The sequence below is a fragment of the Lates calcarifer genome, linkage group LG21 (genome assembly GCF_001640805.2).
Source record: "Lates calcarifer isolate ASB-BC8 linkage group LG21, TLL_Latcal_v3, whole genome shotgun sequence".
NCBI lineage: Eukaryota > Metazoa > Chordata > Actinopteri > Centropomidae > Lates > Lates calcarifer.
The window spans coordinates 10,359,955-10,379,569 of record NC_066853.1 but is presented as its reverse complement, the minus strand read 5'-3'; the positions used below and the strand labels follow the sequence as shown (position 1 = coordinate 10,379,569).

General features: G+C 40.1%; 3 protein-coding genes and 6 non-coding genes across 10 annotated transcripts; 2 read left to right on the top strand and 7 right to left on the bottom strand.

Moving 5' to 3' along the window:
• Nucleotides 1-136: 136 nt before the first annotated feature.
• On the bottom strand, nucleotides 137-222 carry trnay-gua (transfer RNA tyrosine (anticodon GUA)). Its single transcript is given in 2 exon segments — nucleotides 137-172; nucleotides 186-222. It is a non-coding gene; the product is annotated as a tRNA-Tyr (tRNA).
• Nucleotides 223-571: 349 nt separating this feature from the next.
• Nucleotides 572-657, bottom strand: trnay-gua (transfer RNA tyrosine (anticodon GUA)). Its single transcript is given in 2 exon segments — nucleotides 572-607; nucleotides 621-657. It is a non-coding gene; the product is annotated as a tRNA-Tyr (tRNA).
• A 430-nt stretch (nucleotides 658-1,087) lies between these two features.
• Nucleotides 1,088-1,173, bottom strand: trnay-gua (transfer RNA tyrosine (anticodon GUA)). The gene is given in 2 exon segments: nucleotides 1,088-1,123; nucleotides 1,137-1,173. It is a non-coding gene; the product is annotated as a tRNA-Tyr (tRNA).
• A 383-nt stretch (nucleotides 1,174-1,556) lies between these two features.
• Nucleotides 1,557-1,642, bottom strand: trnay-gua (transfer RNA tyrosine (anticodon GUA)). The gene is given in 2 exon segments: nucleotides 1,557-1,592; nucleotides 1,606-1,642. It is a non-coding gene; the product is annotated as a tRNA-Tyr (tRNA).
• A 380-nt stretch (nucleotides 1,643-2,022) lies between these two features.
• On the bottom strand, nucleotides 2,023-2,108 carry trnay-gua (transfer RNA tyrosine (anticodon GUA)). Its single transcript is given in 2 exon segments — nucleotides 2,023-2,058; nucleotides 2,072-2,108. It is a non-coding gene; the product is annotated as a tRNA-Tyr (tRNA).
• Nucleotides 2,109-2,514: 406 nt separating this feature from the next.
• trnay-gua (transfer RNA tyrosine (anticodon GUA)) lies at nucleotides 2,515-2,600 on the bottom strand. The gene is given in 2 exon segments: nucleotides 2,515-2,550; nucleotides 2,564-2,600. It is a non-coding gene; the product is annotated as a tRNA-Tyr (tRNA).
• A 1,465-nt stretch (nucleotides 2,601-4,065) lies between these two features.
• aifm4 (apoptosis inducing factor mitochondria associated 4) lies at nucleotides 4,066-11,161 on the top strand. Its single transcript, XM_051078876.1, is given in 20 exon segments — nucleotides 4,066-4,192; nucleotides 5,018-5,110; nucleotides 5,245-5,354; nucleotides 5,455-5,564; nucleotides 5,925-5,969; nucleotides 6,070-6,151; nucleotides 6,354-6,466; nucleotides 6,576-6,662; nucleotides 6,767-6,858; nucleotides 6,984-7,114; nucleotides 7,306-7,421; nucleotides 7,505-7,552; nucleotides 7,554-7,577; nucleotides 7,800-7,863; nucleotides 8,104-8,180; nucleotides 8,378-8,495; nucleotides 8,695-8,793; nucleotides 8,902-8,977; nucleotides 9,067-9,171; nucleotides 10,037-11,161. Coding segments are annotated over 19 exon segments (1,620 nt in total). The 5' UTR covers nucleotides 4,066-4,192; nucleotide 5,018; the 3' UTR covers nucleotides 10,068-11,161.
• Nucleotides 11,162-11,321: 160 nt separating this feature from the next.
• zgc:153372 (uncharacterized protein LOC767695 homolog) lies at nucleotides 11,322-14,688 on the bottom strand. Its single transcript, XM_018687218.2, has 10 exons — nucleotides 14,098-14,688; nucleotides 13,378-13,508; nucleotides 13,061-13,211; nucleotides 12,844-12,980; nucleotides 12,679-12,748; nucleotides 12,516-12,597; nucleotides 12,307-12,438; nucleotides 12,076-12,218; nucleotides 11,772-11,894; nucleotides 11,322-11,480 (listed from the first exon to the last, which is right to left on the bottom strand). The coding sequence occupies exons 1-10, from the start codon at nucleotides 14,131-14,133 to the stop codon at nucleotides 11,403-11,405; spliced, it is 1,083 nt and encodes a 360-aa protein (XP_018542734.1). The 5' UTR covers nucleotides 14,134-14,688; the 3' UTR covers nucleotides 11,322-11,402.
• A 99-nt stretch (nucleotides 14,689-14,787) lies between these two features.
• Nucleotides 14,788-19,615, top strand: LOC108890360 (C-type lectin BML-2). 2 transcript variants are annotated; one of them, XM_018687223.2, is made up of 6 exons: nucleotides 14,788-16,541; nucleotides 16,914-16,964; nucleotides 17,363-17,788; nucleotides 18,601-18,939; nucleotides 19,048-19,136; nucleotides 19,296-19,615. In XM_018687223.2, exons 2-6 carry the CDS (start codon nucleotides 16,925-16,927, stop codon nucleotides 19,407-19,409), a joined length of 1,008 nt encoding a protein of 335 aa, XP_018542739.1. In that variant the 5' UTR covers nucleotides 14,788-16,541; nucleotides 16,914-16,924; the 3' UTR covers nucleotides 19,410-19,615. The 2 variants fall into 2 exon arrangements, with proteins under 2 accessions (XP_018542739.1, XP_050934831.1); XM_051078874.1 differs by lacking the exon at nucleotides 17,363-17,788.

Below are 19,615 nucleotides of genomic sequence, written 5' to 3'. Positions count from 1 at the left end.
ACCTTCAGGTGTTGTCGTGAATGTCTAATTCTCAGATTGAAGACACATAATCTACTGTACCTATACCATGCAGTAAACTGTACATCAGCGAAACCAAATTCTCTAACCTCTGGGCCACAGCTGCCAAAAGCATCTCTCCTTCGAGCCGGATTTGAACCAGCGACCTAAGGATTACCATGAGTCCACTACAGTCCTCCGCTCTACCAACTGAGCTATCGAAGGGAGCTTAAAGTGAAATTCCGGGAAAATCACCAGTACCCAGTCATAGAGTGTAGCACATGGCAAAAATAAAATCTTGCCATTTGCTGGTTCCTAAATTGGAGCACATCAAGCCTTTTGGAAATAATCCTCTCTTATCCAAGTATGTTTTTTACAGACAAAAAGGAAAAGTGGTCGTTCATGAGTGGTGAACACATTAACACTCATAATGAGTAGTGGGAGTCGTTAGGGGCTTAGGTGATTTGTTTAAGGGCATTTAGCAGTGGGTGATAAGCGAGGGGAAAGCGCTGTTCATCCAAATGTCCCAAACCTGGTCCTCTAACCTCTGGGCCACTGCTGGCAAAAGATTCTCTCCTTCGAGCCGGATTTGAACCAGCGACCTAAGGATTACTATATTTCTACTACAGTCCTCCGCTCTACCAACTGAGCTATCGAAGGGAGCATAAAGGGCTATTCCGGGAAAACCATCAGTACCCAGTCATAGGCTGTAGCACATGGCCAAAAAAAAAAAAAAAAAAAAATCTTGCCATTTGCTGGTTCCTAAGTTGGAGCATATCAAGACTTTTAGAGATAAGCTTCTTTTCTGAAAAGAAGAAGAATCCTTTCTTGTCCAAGTATGTTTTTATAGACACAAAATAAAATTGGCCTGTGCATGTAATCTATTGATGAGAAGTGAAAACAATAACACTCACAAGGAGTAGTGGGCAGTCGCTGGGGTGGCTTAGGTGCTTTGTTCAAGGGCACTTCAGCCGTGGATGCTGAGGAAGTGTAAAGCACTGTTCATCCACTCACTACAGTTTCCACCAGGGATTCAAATGTCCCAAACCTGGTTCTCTAACCTCTGGGACACAGCTGCTAAAAGGTTCTCTCCTTCGAGCCGGATTTGAACCAGCGACCTAAGGATTACCATGAGTCCACTACAGTCCTCCGCTCTACCAACTGAGCTATCGAAGGGAGCGTAAAGTGCAATTCCGGGAAAATCACCAGTACCCAGTCATAAAGTGTAACACATGGCAAAAATAAAATCTTGCCATTTGTTGGTTCCTAAGTTGGAGCACATCAAGCCTTTTGGAGATAATCCTCTCTTGTCCAAGTATGTTTTTTACAGACACAAAGGAAAAGTGGTCATTCATGAGTGGTGAAAACATTAACACTCATAAGGAGTAGTGGGAGTCATTAGGGGGCTTAGGTGATTTGTTTAAGGGCATTTAGCAGTGGGTGATAAGCGAGGGGAAAGCACTGTTCATCCACTCACTACAGTTTCCTGCCAAACCAGGGATTCAAATGTCCCAAACCTGGTTCTCTAACCTCTGGGCCACAGCTGGCAAAAGATTCTCTCCTTCGAGCCGGATTTGAACCAGCGACCTAAGGATTACCATATATCCACTACAGTCCTCCGCTCTACCAACTGAGCTATCGAAGGGAGCTGAGAGATAAACTGTGGAAATCACCAATACCCAGTCATAAAGTGTAACACATGGCAAAAAAAAATCTTGTCATTTGCTGGTTCCTAAATTGGAGCACATCAAGCCTTTTTGGAGATAATCCTCTCTTGTACAAGTATGTTTTTTACAGACACAAAGGAAAAGTGGTCATTCATGAGTGGTGAAAACATTAACACTCATAAGGAGTAGTGGGAGTCATTAGGGGGCTTAGGTGATTTGTTTAAGGGCATTTAGCAGTGGGTGATAAGCGAGGGGAAAGCACTGTTCATCCACTCACTACAGTTCCTGCCAAATCAGGGATTCAAATGTCCCAAACCTGGTCCTCTAACCTCTGGGCCACAGCTGGCAAAAGATTCTCTCCTTCGAGCCGGATTTGAACCAGCGACCTAAGGATTACTATGTTTCCACTACAGTCCTCCGCTCTACCAACTGAGCTATCGAAGGGAGCTTAAAAGGAAACTCTGTGGAAATCACTAGGTTCCGCCCATTACACAGATAAAGCCTGCCATCTGCTGGTGCCATGTTAGGACTTTTCAAGCCAGTTGCAAATATATTATTTTCTTTTAGAAGAACAATCCCTTGTTGTCCAAGTATGTTTTGTTACACACAAAGGGAAACTGTCCTGCACATTTAACCTATCCATGAGTTGTGAACACACAAATACAAACAAGAAGTACTGGGCAGTAGTTGAGAGGCTTAGGTGTCTCGCTAAAGGGCACTTCTGTCATGAATGATAAGGAAGTGGAAAGCACTGCTCATTCACTCCCCTCAGTTTCCTGCCAGACCATGGATTCAAAATATCCTAAACCTGCTTCTCTAACCTCTGGGCCACAGCTGCCAAAAGAACCTCTCCTTCGAGCCGGATTCGAACCAGCGACCTAAGGATCTCCATGTATCCACTACAGTCCTCCGCTCTACCAACTGAGCTATCGAAGGGAGCCTAAAGGGTGCTTCCATGGAGGTCACCTCTTCACAGCACATGGCAGAAACAAATACTGCCATCTACTGGTTGCCTGTTGGAACACATTATTTAGTTTGACTAACTTAAACTTTGAGCAGCACACAACAAAACTTGAGCAGTGTCTTTATCATCTGAAATATTTCTAAAATACAACCTGTTATTGACTGTGTTTTTGTTGTAATTGTCTAATTTGCTTATCCTGGCTCAGAAATTTTCAGCTTCTTTAGATGTTTTTGCCTAATGTGAAGCAGTTTGTAACATAGATTTAATAACAATAGCTTTATTGTACCTTGTATTTGTATTGTAGCTCCTAAATTTAAATCAAAATTTTGCCAAATTCACACTATACCTTACTTAGGTAAGCACTATGCCTGTAGTATGGCTGCATTTATTTAGATTTTTAGAGACAGCAGCCAATGGCCTAAGGCATTTCAGCAGATGAAAAAAATACTTATGATGAGTTCTTGTTTTATTAACTTCTTAATAGTTTTGTGCTATTTGATTTCTCAAATAAAACAACAGCCACTTACGCAAATAGTATTACACAGTATATTAGGTCTATGTCTGGCAAAAGCGTCAGTATGCACTAGAAAGTACTGTCGGACTGGGAAACTAGCAAATTACGAGGAGCACTTGAAGACAACACATCCATGGATGTATGGAAATAGTAGTTCATTTCACATGTAGCTAGATAATATGTAAGGGACTGAGCATGGTATGAACAGGTGTTTTAACTCCTGTAAAAATCACAAAGTGAGATCACAAAAAGTCTGGATGTGGGAAAAAAGCAGTTAAATATAAAAATTTTTTGCTTTCATAAGTAAAATAAAGTTTTCTAAAATTTGAAACCTACCAATGTTAAAGCTTTAACTACAATGTCTGACACCTTTACGTACGAAGTTAAATTCGTCTTTGTTATCCCCTCAACCACTGAGTAGTACATGAGCTTCTACGTCGACGTTAAGTAGACACACTAAAGTTAAGTACATGTACATCGAAATTAAGAGTTAGCAATTAAGTAGTTACTTTCCACCGTAAAGGTAAACTCAAACAGTAACTAGAGTTGCTGTTGTTATTTCACATTAGCTTCAACATTCACTAAAGTGCTTAACCTACACGTAACAGCCAAATAAAACAAAGGTAATTAATTAAGTTTCTTGATTGACGCCATTGAAGCAACTGAAGCGTTACGTAGTTACACACCTAGCTATTAAACGTCAACCGTTTACGTTTTCTTTACAGAGTCCAGAAAACTGCTCTTCTGAAAACTAAAAACAATTTTGTTGGATACAACTTCGACTATCAGTCTTTCTCATTGTTGTCACTCATCTGAACTCCATCCTCTGGACCTGACGGCGCCTCCAACCCTCCCCGTGGCGTTGGGTGGTGGTGGGAGGAGCTCGAGGAGGAGCACGGGAGCTCCGGCTGCCTGTCACATGGGCGGTCCTCCAACAGAGTTCGTGCCTGTCCTACCCACGTTTGTTTGTCTGTCTGCTGGAAATACAGCGGAGGATCATTTTACAACGGGAGGTGCAACGTTTCTTCTGACGGCTGTCTGAGAAAACGGGTGAGCGCTGATATTTCGCTGAGTCATGCAGCTAAATGTATGAAATATACAGAAGCCTGTATAATAGAAAACGTATGGTGCTTTCATATCTCCTGTATATTTTGATTTTACTTCGCATTACAGAAATCAAGGTGTATAGCAAATAATGTTATTCTGAAATCAGAAGCCTTGGCGTACATTTACAGGAATATACAGTACTGTGCAATAGTAAAGTGGAGATGCTTTAATAATACCATGGTTAGTTTTTTATTAATCAGTTAGCTTTATACAAAAACTCAACACAACTCAGATCAGTATTTGGTAGTCTACTGCACTATACAGTACTGTTCTTTGCAGAGAACAGATTGGTGTTTGCTTTACATAATTATGTTTGTCTGCATTGTTTATTTTGTCATTAAAGGCTGTGTAAGAGGCAGGTGAGAACTGCAAAACACCTGGTTTTTAATTAGCTGTGCCAATGTCTGCAAAGGGGACATGGAATATGGGATTCAAGAATTTTAATTTATTAATTTGCACAAAGAAAATACAAAGGAAAGAGTCTCAACAACAGGTAAATACATAATGTGCAAATGGGAACAAAAAAAGGCCAAAAGAGTACATCACATGATTAGTGGATTCATCTGTGGTTAATTTCTGGCCCTAAGTTTAATGTAAAGAAAAAGCGATTTAAATGTACCTTAAGTAAGCTAAATGGCACTCCTTAGTGTCTGTGTCGGGTGTGTCCTTTTTGCTTTTTGTGTTTTTAGTATGAGCCATTTGTAATGCAAGACAGTTGGCCTGACAACAGACTGGTTTTCTTATTGTATCCATGTCTTTCAGTTACAGTATGAATCGGCACCAAGAACTGGGACAAAGTGAGCAGGAGCAGGAGGAGGTGACTGGGCTGGTATGTCAGGAAGACGACCTGAAAGACGGACAGTATGTCACAACACTTCTCAGCGGAAATACAAGATGATCAAGTTCAAGATGATTATTTGTTTGAGTAATTTGTATTTGGAATCTACATTTTCACTCACTGTTTTTCGCTCCCTGTCTGTTTTGTTTTTATGAAGGATGAAGGAAGTAACTGTAGGCGACCAGAATGTGCTGCTAGTCCGTACCCACGGTCAGTACAGCGCTATTGGAAACAAGTGCTCCCATTACAACGCTCCTCTTGTCAAAGGTAAGCCATCATCTCTTTACACCAATATCTGAATTAATAACTTGACAAAATGTTGTATTGAATTTGAGTAATGTTAACTGCATGTCCTCTGATAATCCAGGAGCACTGGTTGGTGACAGAGTCAGATGTCCCTTTCATGGTGCTTGCTTTAATGTCAGAACTGGAGATATTGAAGAGTACCCAGGTCTGGACTGTCTGCCCAGCTACAAGGTGAAACACAGTCCACAGAAATCAACATTTAATAACATTTCCTGCTCTTTTAACAGGAGTAATGTTTGTAAAATAGAATATAAGTGAAAATATATTAATTCTGTCATTGTGTACAGTATGCAAATCCATATTAACCACCACACTAAAAAGAGGCAGTAAAACTTACAACTCAGACTTATCCCTTGTTCACAACATTGGTAGTTCAGTAACCAGATGTTACTGTTGTTCAGGGCACTTCCTCAATCTTTCAAGATCTGTCGATATTTCCCTTTTTTTTTTACCTCTGTTCACAGTCTGTAAACATGACTCTGAGCTTTTAGATGATTTATCCTTATCCTTATCATTTATTTCTTTCAACAGGTCAAAGTTGAGGATGGCAAGGTGTATGTTTCCATCAACAAAAAGGTAAGAGACAGCAAGTTAAAGGCGCTTAAAAAGACTGCAGTGTTTCCTTTAGTTTTGTGTTAAAATGCGCTGTTATAGCTTGTTTATTTGTTTCTCTCAGACTATTATGCTGACCAAGCGGGTGAAGGAGATGTGTAGCTTGGCACCAGACATCAAACACACTATTCTGCTCATAGGAGGGGGTAAGGGCTCAATGTAATGAATACAGAAACCTTTACTTGAAAGTTTAAAGCCCCATGTTATCAGTCTGGGTTGCTGCTTAAGTATTTTAAAAGGTTTTTATCCATAAATAGGAATTTTGTTGGATGAAGAAAGAGGCTCTGCTACTGTGTTTCCATCTCTGAGTGTACGTTGTGAAAAATTACATTTTACTTGTGTTTTCAGGCCCTGCCTCCCTGGTTTGTGCCGAGACGCTGAGACAGAACTGCTACCAGGGTCGAATCATCATGGTCACCAAAGACACCCTACCTCCATTTGACAAACCCAAACTGAGTAAGGTACGGCCATAATAGAGAGGTAGCTTGTATTCGTATGTGTTTGTATCCAAGCGTAGATCACCCTGTATGCAGATATAAGTTGTTAATAAATGGCGTTGTTTCATTTCAGGCTATGAATCTGGACAGCAGCAGCATCCTCCTCCGGTCAAGTGACTTTTATCAACAATATGGAATCGAGGTGTGGACGCAGAAGGAGGTGAGAAGCAGAGGGGACAATCTGTTTGGGATGTACTCACACCGTCTTTGGGAAAAACCCTCTCTGTCTTTGGTCTTTGTTAAGAACTGTGTTTTGTGTTGCAGGTGGTGTCGGTAAACTCAGCTAACAAGGCGGTGATGTTGAACGATGGCATTTTGCAGCGTTACAACCAGCTCCTCATCTCAACTGGCTGTAGGTTAGAGCTGTCATGCTGTAACTCAAGTCTTTCGGAAACAAAAGCAATAGAAAACAGTGCAGTAAATTGCTGGGGTAGGATTTCCATGTGACACAACAGCAGCATAATAGTCCTTTTGTCCACAGAGCGAGGCCGCTCAGCTGTCCTGGGTGTGACCTGCAGGGAGTGAAGTTACTGCAGAGTTATGAAGATGCCAGAGAGATTCACAACTCCTGCCTCGGCCAGAAGGCCGTCATCATCGGAGCCTCCTTCATAGGTTATCAAATCAGGTTTCTTTACTTTGCAGAATGAAACTGGCACATCATTACCTTCATAGCCCTCTCTCTTGATATTAAAAATGCAGTTTAAATATTTAAAGATAAAGATTAAGATAAAACAGCTTTATGGCATGTAATCACTCCTATTGCAGGCTGTTTAAGTGCGTTTCATGACTATTATACACAACAGGTATGGAGGTGGCATCCTTCTTATCAGACAAAGCTGCCAGTGTGGCCATGGTTGGCTCCACCAGATATCCATTTGAGCGGTCTCTGGGTCCAGAGATCGGCAAAATGACGATGCAAGTAAGTACTGAAAAGTACACACAGTATCATTTTTAGCTTTTATTAAATGTAATTAATTTTAAAGCGCATTTTTCTCTCGCAAGATGTTGGAGGAACAAAATGTGAAGTTTTACATGGATGACAGAGTCACAGGAGATAAAAGGAGAGAACGGGAAGGTAACTCTAATTCTGTTAGCACAGGCCTGGTCATAACAGGTGTTACTACTTACATTAACGATGAGTCAAATGTCACCTCTGAAACTGAAACAGCTAAACCTAAACCTGTGCTTTTTTACTATGACGTTTCAAAATATCTTCAATTACAAAAAACTAAAAATGTGCCGCTTCAAACCTGGTGTATATTCTATTGTAGATTCCTAAAATGACTCCTTTTTTCAGGTGAAGGAGGTGGTGCTGACCAGTGGTACAGTCCTGGAAGCTGATGTGGTGATTGCTGGAATTGGTAATTTTTTTATTCCAATTCAAGGTGTTGAGATATACACATTTCATCAATATCACAGAACACCAGTCAAGTTTAGTACTATTTTAACATGCAGACCTTTTTTTCATATATGGACCGCTGCTGCTTTGTGAACACTCAAAACATCTTATTAGTAACGGTCACTGGAACAATCCATTCAGTCTTTCTTGTGCAGTTCTGCAAAAATCATACACAAAGATCTGTTGTTGTTTTTTTTTTCAGGTGTAATCCCCAATTCAGACTTCTTGGCAGGAAGCAAGGTGGAGTTGGATTCAAGGAAAGCTGTGATTGTTGACAAGGTAACACACAGTCAATATAGGACATAGAGCCTAGAGCTAAAATTAAATCACTGTGTTAATGAAACATAAACGTGGCTTTACAGCTTTATATTTACAACTTTCTTCAACTGATATGGATAGCAATATTCAGTATATACAGTGTACATGTCTTTATGTATTGAGGCTCTTGCTGTAAACACCTTTATCTTCTCTAACAGTTCATGAAGACCAGTATAGCTGATATCTTTAGCGCTGGAGATGTCACCTCCTTCCCTCTGGCCATTTGTGGAGACCAAAGGGTCAACATTGGTCACTGGCAGATGTCACAAGCTCAAGGTCAGAGACTCAAGTCAAGAGGCAAAGGCTGATATGATGTGATTTGGTTTGGGGTTGCTGATGAAGCTGAGTTTTGTTTAACTATTTCCACATTGGACACGTTTTTACAGGCAAGACAAAATGTCAGAAACAACATATTATGAAACATTATCATGCTCATGTCTTTCTTTCTTTCTTTCTTTCTTTTTTTTAATCTTAGGAAGAGTAGCTGCCTTGAACATGCTAAACAAACCAACCAAACTTGAGTCTGTTCCTTTCTTCTGGACTGTGCTGCTTGGAAAGAGTGTCAGATACACAGGTAAATTATTTATTTACTCTATTCACAGATAGATGTCACCCATACATTAAAATATTTAACCCCAGGCTGTGATGATTCTCATTTCCCCTTTTCATTTCCTCATTCTAGGCTATGGGGAAGGATACACTGAAATTATATTCAAAGGCAAAGTGGAAGAGAGGAAATTCCTGGCGTTTTATATAAAGTGAGCAGCTGTAGAGTAACCCCTGAGGCAGGTGAATGTGAATTTATGCTGTTTGTGTTAAATTTCTTTCACTTCTCCTTCATCAACAGAGACGAGGTGGTGGTAGCTGCAGCCAGCCTGATGTTCGATCCAGCTGTGGCCCGTCTCGCAGAGCTGATGGCTAGGGGCCATATTATTAAAAAGGCACAGGCTCAGTGAGTGACATCCTACATTCACACAAACTGGATTATGTGTTTATACTGTTGACATACAAGTTATTATTGGTGATGGGATAAAGATGCTAAATCCATAAAGACTGTGTTAAAAAGCATGCACCCATTAGCTACAATGAATTTAGCATCAACTACTGTATTACACCTGCATTGACTGATATTTTTTTCCCCACTTTGGCCACTTGGGGGCAGCAGAAACAAGTTGAAATGTCATTACCTTTTAAGGTGATAATGACAACTTGATAGCAAATTTTGGTTATTGACACACCTAGCAAGAACAGATCAAGGTTATGAGGATGAGTACAAGAACTGTTTAACCTCCTACCTTAGGCCATGAACTTAATGAGTTACCCTTGTAGCATTCAGTTGGAGTTGTGTTGGTGGTCACTTCCCTTGTAGTTATGTTTTGTTATGTGCCAACTCCAGACAACAGGCAACAGAAATATATGATCCTTAAGCACCTAAATGCTCCATTATATACTGCAGGTGACAGCTGTAGAACCAAAATAATGACCTGAGAGATGCTGAAAAATTGTGTAGAACTGATGCTAACAGTAGAGTTGGGTGTGGGCTGTTAACTTTACGCAAAGTCCTGTGATCAACTGTCAGTGTAAAAATATTAATTATAGCACCTTTAACTACTGTAATACAGTTCGGATTTTCATCACACTTGTGGGATGTTGAGGATATACCTGCCCCAAAAACAGACAGTGAAGTCATGTAAAACTATACAGAGATATAAGTTACTACGTTGCTGTATTTTTTATGTTAACATTGTACATTGTAAAACTCACAACCTGGATCCTGCTCTTTACTGAATATTTGTTTTCATCACTTATCTTTTCAGAGCTGATGACCTGAGCTGGCTGCAGATGTGACCATCGCTGTGCCGTATCTAGGAGTAATGCCTCTCATTGACGATGGATGTCGCTTCTCTCTCTCCCCTGTTCCTGTCTCTGTCAAGTAGTTTCAAACTAGATTGTTCCATTTATTGCCTCAGGCCTCCTGAAAACCAACCAGACCTCTTCTGTGCTTATTCAGAGCACTGTTACCATAGTAGCAAGCACAGCTTTATTGAATTTGCACTTTGTGCACCCAGTGAATAATCTGATCTGTGTGTAGTGAGCGCAGTGTGAGTAAGACTAAACTGACTTCACCTGCATTTATTCCAAGTTTTGACCAAGCTACGTAAATATATCCAAAATGTTTTTATGAACCTCAAATTTTAAGATTCCAAGAATAGTACTTTGTAGTATAGCAATTTTTCTTCAACTTAAAAACACATTCCACTTCACCTGTCTTTTCTGTTGGGACGCTTGTTTCATGTGTACTGTAATGCCTTAATCCATTATAATGCAACTGTTTACAGCTGAGATGTAGCTTATTTATCATTTACTGTAACTGAACTTAAGTGGTTACTTAGAAAATCTGGATATGAATATTTTGTGGTACGAGAGTAATGCTCAGGTATTACATTAATTATTAGGTTTGGGGATTCATCAGCGTTGATTATCTATTTAATATCCTATTTACTGTTGTCAGCCTGTGGGTTCAGTATGAGGATGTGTTTTCTTTACTTTCTTTGCTTTCTTTATTTTTTTTCCCTAGTTTTTTGTGTTACACTTGCTACAGTAAATATCTGTAGATAACTGTTGCTGCCTCATTTGACAGTGTGACAGTTGCTTTTTGCTTTCATGTGTGGTCAAACATTTTTACCGAACATTAGACAGTGATTGCATTTCTGAATCTGCTCTAATTGTTCCCTTTTTGTGCTCTTGTGCGTTTGTGTAACATCCACCATCCACTGTCAGTGTGTTTCTCCTCTATTACACCATCATGGCAGAGAACAGATTTTGGCTACACAACACAACATTAGCAGGATGCTTTGATTCTGGTATTTATACATATTTCATCTCAAGTGATATTCACTCTGGTTATGTGGAATTTACTCAATGAATATTTTGTTGTGACACCATTAACCCCATTGTTTATTATCATACTACCATGACAGCCCTGACTGAACATATTTATAAACCATGTGATTGTCTGTCCTTGACTAACATCACTACAGGCACAGGATGGCTTGCACAGTAAAATATCTGGCCTCTAAAGACAAAATTTACAAAACAACATTTTTTAAAAATGTGTTACAATTTTATTTTTGCAGTTGTTCTCAGTCTTCAAAACTATTTCTTCTGTATTCAGCTGCCTCTTTATTTGTTTGTTTTGGAGCATTGTTTGACACAGGATCCCAGCTTGTCTGCCAACAGAAACGGGTTGAGGTGGCAGCACTGAGGAGAAAAAAGAGTAACAGTGGTCACTCTGTAATCTGTTACTACAAAACCTTAAACAAACTTTAACTAAGTCAAACAAACCTGTTACTATCAAAGCTTAAGCTGTGCAACGGCAATAGAGGCTTATTTTTAAATATGCAAAGCAGCACAATCAATTTAGATAAATAAAAGATCATTTAATTTGATGGTTGCATGCTGGGCCCAAGATACAACCCCTCTGGATGCAGTCACTAATCAGTCACTGAGAATTAAAACATTTTAAGTCAATAAATCCAGAATATCAGCTACCTGTGGTGTTGACTCAGATTTGGTCTGCGGTTTATCCAACATCTGAATTTTGAAATCGGGGAAGAAACGGGAATTCTGGAGGATCGCTGCCATCTCTCCGTCTACCTCCACTGCAACGTCTTTCTGTGTAGCACAAGAGGTAAACATTAACCTGGTCTATCCACTGACATAAATCTGATTTTTGATATTAATAAATACGGTATGTGTTTTTCTTGTTGGAACAATATGCCACAGGTTAGTACATGCTCTTATATAAATATTTATCAGCAATTCAGTACTGGCCTAATTATAAATTTTATTGTACCTTGAAACAATGTGATGAATCAAAGTCCAGCTGATCTGGGAAATCTGCCACAGTTCCTCTATAGGTCACTGTTGCCTCAGACTTGACTGGACCTTTGGGCAGCTTGAAGAGCCGATAGGTGCTTGAAGCATAGCTGATGTCTCCTACAAAATAAACATCTGGCTCGGTTGTAGAACGAACATTGATTACACATCATTAAAAAGTCTGACCCTCCTTTTTTTTTTTTTTTACCTGCTTTTGCTTTGAGCTCACTGTTGTGGACCACAATCTGGCTTGCTGAAACAAGATGTGGAGTGCTGAAACCCACACTGTGGGCCAATGAAATGAGGTCTTGCCAAAACAGAGAGCCGCCCATTCCTTCACCTAACACCAAACAGAAAGACATACTGTATTCTCGCCCTCTATGCTTTATTTTAAATGATAATGTGGTGGCATTGTACCCCACAGGACTGGATCCTGCTTCATGTGGTCAGGGACAACTTTGCTGGCGTACATGTCACTGAAGAACAGTTCACCTCCCTCCTGTACAAAAGAGGGAGGGATGATGTCAGTTGTGGATAGTTATTATATTCATGGCGTAGTGTAGAAATGCTTCAGACTAACCTTCAGGACGTTGTAGGCTTGCTGCAGCACCGCTTTTTTATCAGGACACAAACAGAGCACACAGTTGGACCTGGGTGGATCAGAATTAGAAAAAGCTGTGTTATAGTAACAGACCACAAAGTTCACTGGCAGATCTCAGATCTCATAACGATGCTTTAAACCTACAGCACAACATCCACTGAGTCATTCTGTATGCCAGCTTCACTGAGCTTCTCCATGTACCCCTGGACAAAGGTGACGTTGGGCTCCTTATAGCCAAACTTCTGTTGGTGATACTCAATGTACTGACGAGACAAAGTAATCTAAGGAGAGATGAGTAAAATGAGTAGAGAGCACAGAAATCAAGTGTCAAACAGGTGTGTGTACAGGCATGTGTAATCACCAGCTCCTCTGTCATATCGATCCCGGTCACACGTCCACTCGGTCCAACAAGTTTACTGAAGGCATAACAGTCTCTGCCAGAGCCGCTGCCCAGGTCCAGTACTCTGCAGCCCTCCAGCTTCGCTGGGAATGGAAGACCACAACCGAAGAACCTGCAGAAAAGAACCATTAATGACAACAGTGCATTAACTACAAAACTACTGCTCAATGTCTCAATCTCAGTGCACTGTACAGCACATGATGATGTATCAAAAATCACGATATATAGGTTTATGATGCAGAAGTGGTGTAAAAGGGAGAAAAAACGGAAAACTGTACCTTTTGGTGACCTCTGGGTGAACCAGGTTCAGTGCCTCTGTGACACTTCTTGGCACTGAGCAAGGCATAGCGCAAGAGGCAGCGCTTGTTTGCAAATCACCAGAGGACTCCAATCGACTGCCGTAGTATTTCTGCACAGTACACAGTCAAAAACTGTTTTTACACATGCTTTAACATTTAACTGCACTGCTTTACGGGCTTTCACGCATAAATTTAGTGTTACAAAAATCATATCTTCACCACCATTACATACTGCTCACATGATAAGAACCAGATTTGTTCTGTTAGAAGATTAATCAAAACTTTTCCTATAATTTCTTAACAACCATAAGTACAGAAGTTAAATAACACGAGGACAACGAATCATGAGCAAATGAGAAATGATTCTCTCCTCATTAGTTTTGTTTGCACTCTCCACAAGTTGTTATTTACAAAGCAGTGGACTGTCTATGCCACTGTACTTTGCTGCCATTTTCCCACTGCATAAAACCAAATAAGGATTTAAAAAACATATTTCTTTGCAGGAATTGTGGCATAAACTTTTAAGTGGAATTTTCGATTTAGCTGGAGAAATGTCGATTATTTCAACATCAAGAAAGAAACTTCAGTGTGTTAGAAATGAAACTTGACCGAGCAGCTGTTGAGCAATGTCAGAGCTGCAGCGGAGGAAAGTTCTTTATAAAAACTCAGCATGGAAATAAAACGGACTCAAACTCGTACCTTCACGTTTTCCCGCACGTCGTCACAAGTCGCCATTACGACCAAAAGAGCAACAAAGTGACTATTAAAAGAAAAGAAAAAACTCTACGTGATTGTGAGTGAGAAGCTGTATTTGGGTCAGTTCAGTCCTCCTCTGTTACAAACAATTAACTCTGTGTAATGCACTTTCTTCCTCTGCCTATTTGAACATGCTGCTCGCATCCAAAGTGAACTAACACTACCGCCACCCTCTGTTTCAGGGTGTTTGTGATAACAAAAAGCCCTGATCCTGTAGCAGAACGAGACTCAGGTTTACTGGTAAATGTGTATTCAAGGATTCAAGGATTCAAGGAGCTTTATTGTCATTCCAACACATGCGAACATGAGGTGAAACGAAATAGGATATTCTGGTCCCGGTGCAAGCCAATTACAGAATAAATAACTAACTAATAACTACCTAAGTATGTCCTCCATTTAAAATCTTAATCTGCAAAGTACCCAGCAGACATGCGGGACACGTGCAGGTTGAACAGCCCAAAGTGTGGGCTGAGTGCAGACGCTAAGAAGAATGGTCCCTCAATTGCCCACCAGGTGGCAGGTGACCTATGAGGGGCAAGTGTGTGCCAGTGTGGGCAGGTGACCTATGAGGGCAAGTGTGTGCCAGTGTGGGGCAAATGTGCCGACACATCCTGAGTCATTCTGTACCGAACCGTCACAAACAGTGATGTCACAGAGAGTGACGTCATCAGTGAAACTTGAACGAGGTTTTGTGACGTCACTGATGACATCACTGTTTTCGCTCATGAAATAGGCAGGAAAAGGAAGACCAATTATCATCAGGGATACACCCAACTGACGCACCTGCACAAAGACCATCCTTCAACACTGTGGTACCTCAGGACAATTACAAGACATTCACCTGGAGATCAACAAGTCATCTTGTGACGTGATAAAGAGCTGGGGAGTAGGACCAACTATCATCAAGTCAAGGATTATCAGGATTACCTATTGACGAACAAATGGATGCCCCAAATTTAGCACCAGAGGACCAGAGGAAAATAGACATAGAGTTGCTCCTTGAGCTCCTCTACTGTCAGACTAAAAGAAAACTTGGTCTAAACATGGTCCTCAGAAACGAAAGCGTGACAATAGACCCTATGCTGGAAAAAATATGGGCTGTGGTTCACAATATCCCTTTTCGAATCACAGCAGAAACTTTTCATTTTTTCGAAGATGTGGTGCTAAAAGAACTGATCTCAAAATTAGGCAATGAACATGCAGTGTTACGCTGCATTATCTCTGGAAGCCCTGTAAATGAAAGAATATTCATCAACATTTTCACAAGAAACCTGATCAACCCACAGAACTACGGCTTCATGAGTCGAATGAAAAGAGGTTTAAAAGCTAATTGGCCCATTATTCTGGGTACAGCAGTCGCAGTCACAGCCGCGCTATGGATTGGTAGACCATGTGAGCCTATAATTTATGTTGTAGCAGCATGATCTCACCCACTGACACACCTACACAAAGACCATCCTTTAACACTGTGGTACCTCAGGACAATAACAGTGGACCAGAGAAAAATAGACAAAAATAGAGTTGCTCCTTGAGCTCCTCTACTGTCAGACTAAAAGAAAACTTGGACTAAACATGGTCCTCAGAAACAAAAGAGCGACATTGGACCGTATGCTGGAAAAAATATGGGCTGTGGTTCAGAATACCCCTCCTCAAATCTCAGCAGAAACTTTGGTTTCTCAGAAAGAGCTGGGGAGCAGGACTTCAGCTCTCTGTGCCGCTCTTTGGTTAGTAGTATGGCGGCAAGGGTTTCCTCCGGGTGCTCCGGTTTTTTTCCCATATTTCACTTGATTAGTTTCAATAAACTGTTTCTCATTAATTTCTGTTTTCAAATCTGTGCTTGTTCATGTTTACCTCTGCCTGAAAAGCTGCTGTTTAAGTTTGGACACAGCTCCAATATTACTGGTCTTAGGTCTTGTCCCTTAGTAGGATTATATAAATAAAAAACTGCTTCATCCATAGACATTTTGATTCAATTTATTATCACGCTGCAGCCTCTCCTCCCTTGAGGCCTGTACTACGAAGCAAGTTCAACATACCCAGGATATATCTCTTACCTGGCTTCACTAAGCCCAACAGCTGCAGTCTAAATGTGTCATTTATTGTATAAATGTGGTACAACTTAAAACACTTAAAATCGAACATTGCTTTTAAATACTGGACTATGACCTAAGGCTTCAAAACATTTCACTTTTTGTAGCCTAACTTCAGTCAAAGTGACCTTGGTCGGAGTCCACATTTGTATAGTCAAATATGTGGCATCTGAAATGCAGCACAGCCCTGGATACTTCACAGATAAGCCTTTGAAATGTTAATAATACTGTCAGATGTGAGGGATTCCAACTTAGGGTGATTTGCTGCTAAAAGTTAAAATCCTGCGTTTTAAACCTGTGAGTATGTCTTCTACTAACATGATTCTATTGCTGTTATAGTAAAGCTGGACTGCGGGAAAATACAAAGCATTAAAATCATTTATATCAATATCAACTTATGAAAATGCTTTTTAAAGTTTAAATGTCTAGATGAAATGTCTTATCTACTTTGTGTTATTTTTCTATCGAGGAAAAGTTATTTCCTGATTATAATCATTATTGTTTTATTGCCCAACCCTAAGTCTAACCTCTCTTTTCTCATGTTATTCTGTACGAACATCGTTTGTTTTTGTTTTGTTTTTTGCTTTAATGTCTGCTGTTTTTAAATGGTTTTTCATAAGTTGCTTTTTTTCTTCTCTTCTCTTCTCTCTCTCTTTTTTACTTTTGCAGTGAAATCAGAGATGGATGGTCATGCACTGATTTTGACTTTTGTTGTCTTAGGTAAGAGTCTGGACTGTGATTTTCATAATTATGTGGCTCATGGTTTCTAGTTTGCATGCCCAACACTCTTTAAATTCTTTTGAATGCAGTCTTATAGTTAGTTTATAGGATTATTGGATACACTGAGGTAATTTCTCTCTTCCTGTGGAGCTACAACTTTGTCTATAGCTGCCATACTTGTCTGTCAAAAGTGGCATGTGATAAATAAAAAAGTTTGAAATACCAGTGTATACCACACATCCCCATGCAAGTGCTACATTTATCAATGACAGCAGCGTCACTAGGAGGATGTTGGGGTGGATGGTAGGCAGAGTTGAGTTGGGTCAGCTTAAAATGTTACAATAGGCAATCCCAGTGAAATTCATATCTTTAATATTCTGTTTATCATCAACTCTCAGGATCTGGCTTCACCTTCTTCGCTCACTCGTCTTACTCGCCCATTCACCTCCCCACTCGTAGATATCACTACGTTGACATCCCAATGAACTTCACCCAAGCCCGAGATTACTGTAGAGAGAAATTCACTGACCTGGCGACCATTAGAAACCTGGAAGACATAAGCATGTTGAATAGACCTACTATGAAAAAAGATCTGGCATGGATCGGGCTGAGTGATGATGTGAAATCCTGGAAGACAGCTTTGGTTAATGATGCTAACTCCTGGAGGTGGTCAGTGACTGAGCAAACAAGCAAAACAAATTACTCCAACTGGTATATGGGTGAGCCAAATTTTGGTGGAGGAAAGCAGGTATGTGTGGGAATAAACGTTTATGGAGGATGGACTGACTACATCTGTAGTGCGGCAAAAAAGAGTGTTTGTTTTGGTAAGAAAAACATTTATGGTAAAGAGCTTGAACTGTCAGTGAAAAACAGCATAGCAAATGTGCGCACGCACACGATCACTACTTTAACATCCTTTTAACAAAATCTTGCTGTTTTGAAAACTAAATAACAAAGCAGCACTCACAACAGAAATCATGCCATGCCATAAAGATTCTGTCAGTTTAAATTGACCTGTTTGACATTAAACTCAGCACGGTGTGAATATCGTCAGAGCAAAGATATCCACTCACTGTCAGTCAAGTGTGCAGCATACAATTTGCTAATGATCTGTTTTTATGTCATACGTGTTTTTCTTTTTCTCTCTAAGTTCATCTTCAGACGTTTTGGCTCAATTTAAAAAAAAACTTGAACTGTCTGTGAAGGTATAAACCATGTAGGAAACATACAAAACATCTCTGTCAGTGCAGTTTGGAGGGTGGATTAGCATTTAGTACTTTTCTGTTTTAATGTCTGGGTTTTGTAATATTGGCCAGCACGCAAACATTGTCCTTTAAACTGGCTTGAAATGTAAGAAGAATCATGACGACCCCATTAGGTGCAATTACTCTCCTATGTTATATCTGTAACAACCAGAGAAACCACAAGCAATAAGACACAATAGCACGAGTCAGAGACAGGAACTTTACAAAAAAAACATACTTTACTTGCCAAAAGAGGTTCAGGAAATCTCAGCACTCACAGCAGAAATCATTAAAATGTTAACCTGGTGTATTCGCAAATACAAGTGTCTTTGGTACATTAGGCACTAAAATGACTCTAATAGTCATTACATTGGTTTTACTTTTTGTTGCAGATACAAATGCAAATGGAAAAAGCTATGTGTTCATCTCAACTGAGAAAACATGGCAGGAAGCCCAGGCATACTGCAGAGAGTACCACACAGACCTGGCACTTATCGAAAACGCTGAGGACAACGAAGCTGTGCGTTCCTTGAATGCACAAAGTATTGCATGGATTGGTCTGTACCGAGTACCATGGACTTGGTCAGACAAGAGCAGCAGTAATTTCACAAACTGGGCATCTGGCAGCCCAGATAATATTGATGGAGATGAGCACTGTGTGGCTGAGTATTTAGATTCAAAATGGCATGACACTCCGTGTCAAGACGAAAATACCCTCTTATGCCATGAAGGTAACACAGAAATTCTTTTTGGTTCTATCGAGACACATTCTCAGTTCATTCAGTAAAATGATTATGTTTCTCTTTGGTTTGTAATTGTTTGTATATTGGGCTGTCAAGATGGAAAGTTGAAGTCTATCCTCAGAGTAAAGCTTCAGTCTGATGCTGACCTGACAGATGAAGCTGTCAGCACTAAAATCCTTCAACAGGTACAACCTCTTGTCTCTTTCACTGGCTCTTTCTTTCCCTTTCTTTGAACTGGTAAAACAAAAGGGAATGAAACTACAACTATACAGATAGAAACTGCTACTACAGAGAATTTGACACAAAATGAGAAATAAAACCTTCTGATATTTCTTCCTCCTCAGATGAGTACACTACTAACAAAGCAGGGATGGACTGACTTCAGTCTGCGGTGGAATATTCAGCCCAGAAAACTAAAGGAGGTGAAAGCTGCTGGTAGTGACTGTGGAGTAAAATGAAGTAATGCTTCATATTATCGTAATACTTTAAACGCATTTTCAGGATTGAATTAATACACCTATACTGTAATGTTGCTGTGTTCAAAAAGTGTAAGAAATGATATATTCTATCCTTTATTTTGATGAATTACTTTAGACAGAGCAGACTGTTTATGATGTTTAAACGTGGCAATGGAAAACATTAAAGTAGAAAATTCTTTCATTTA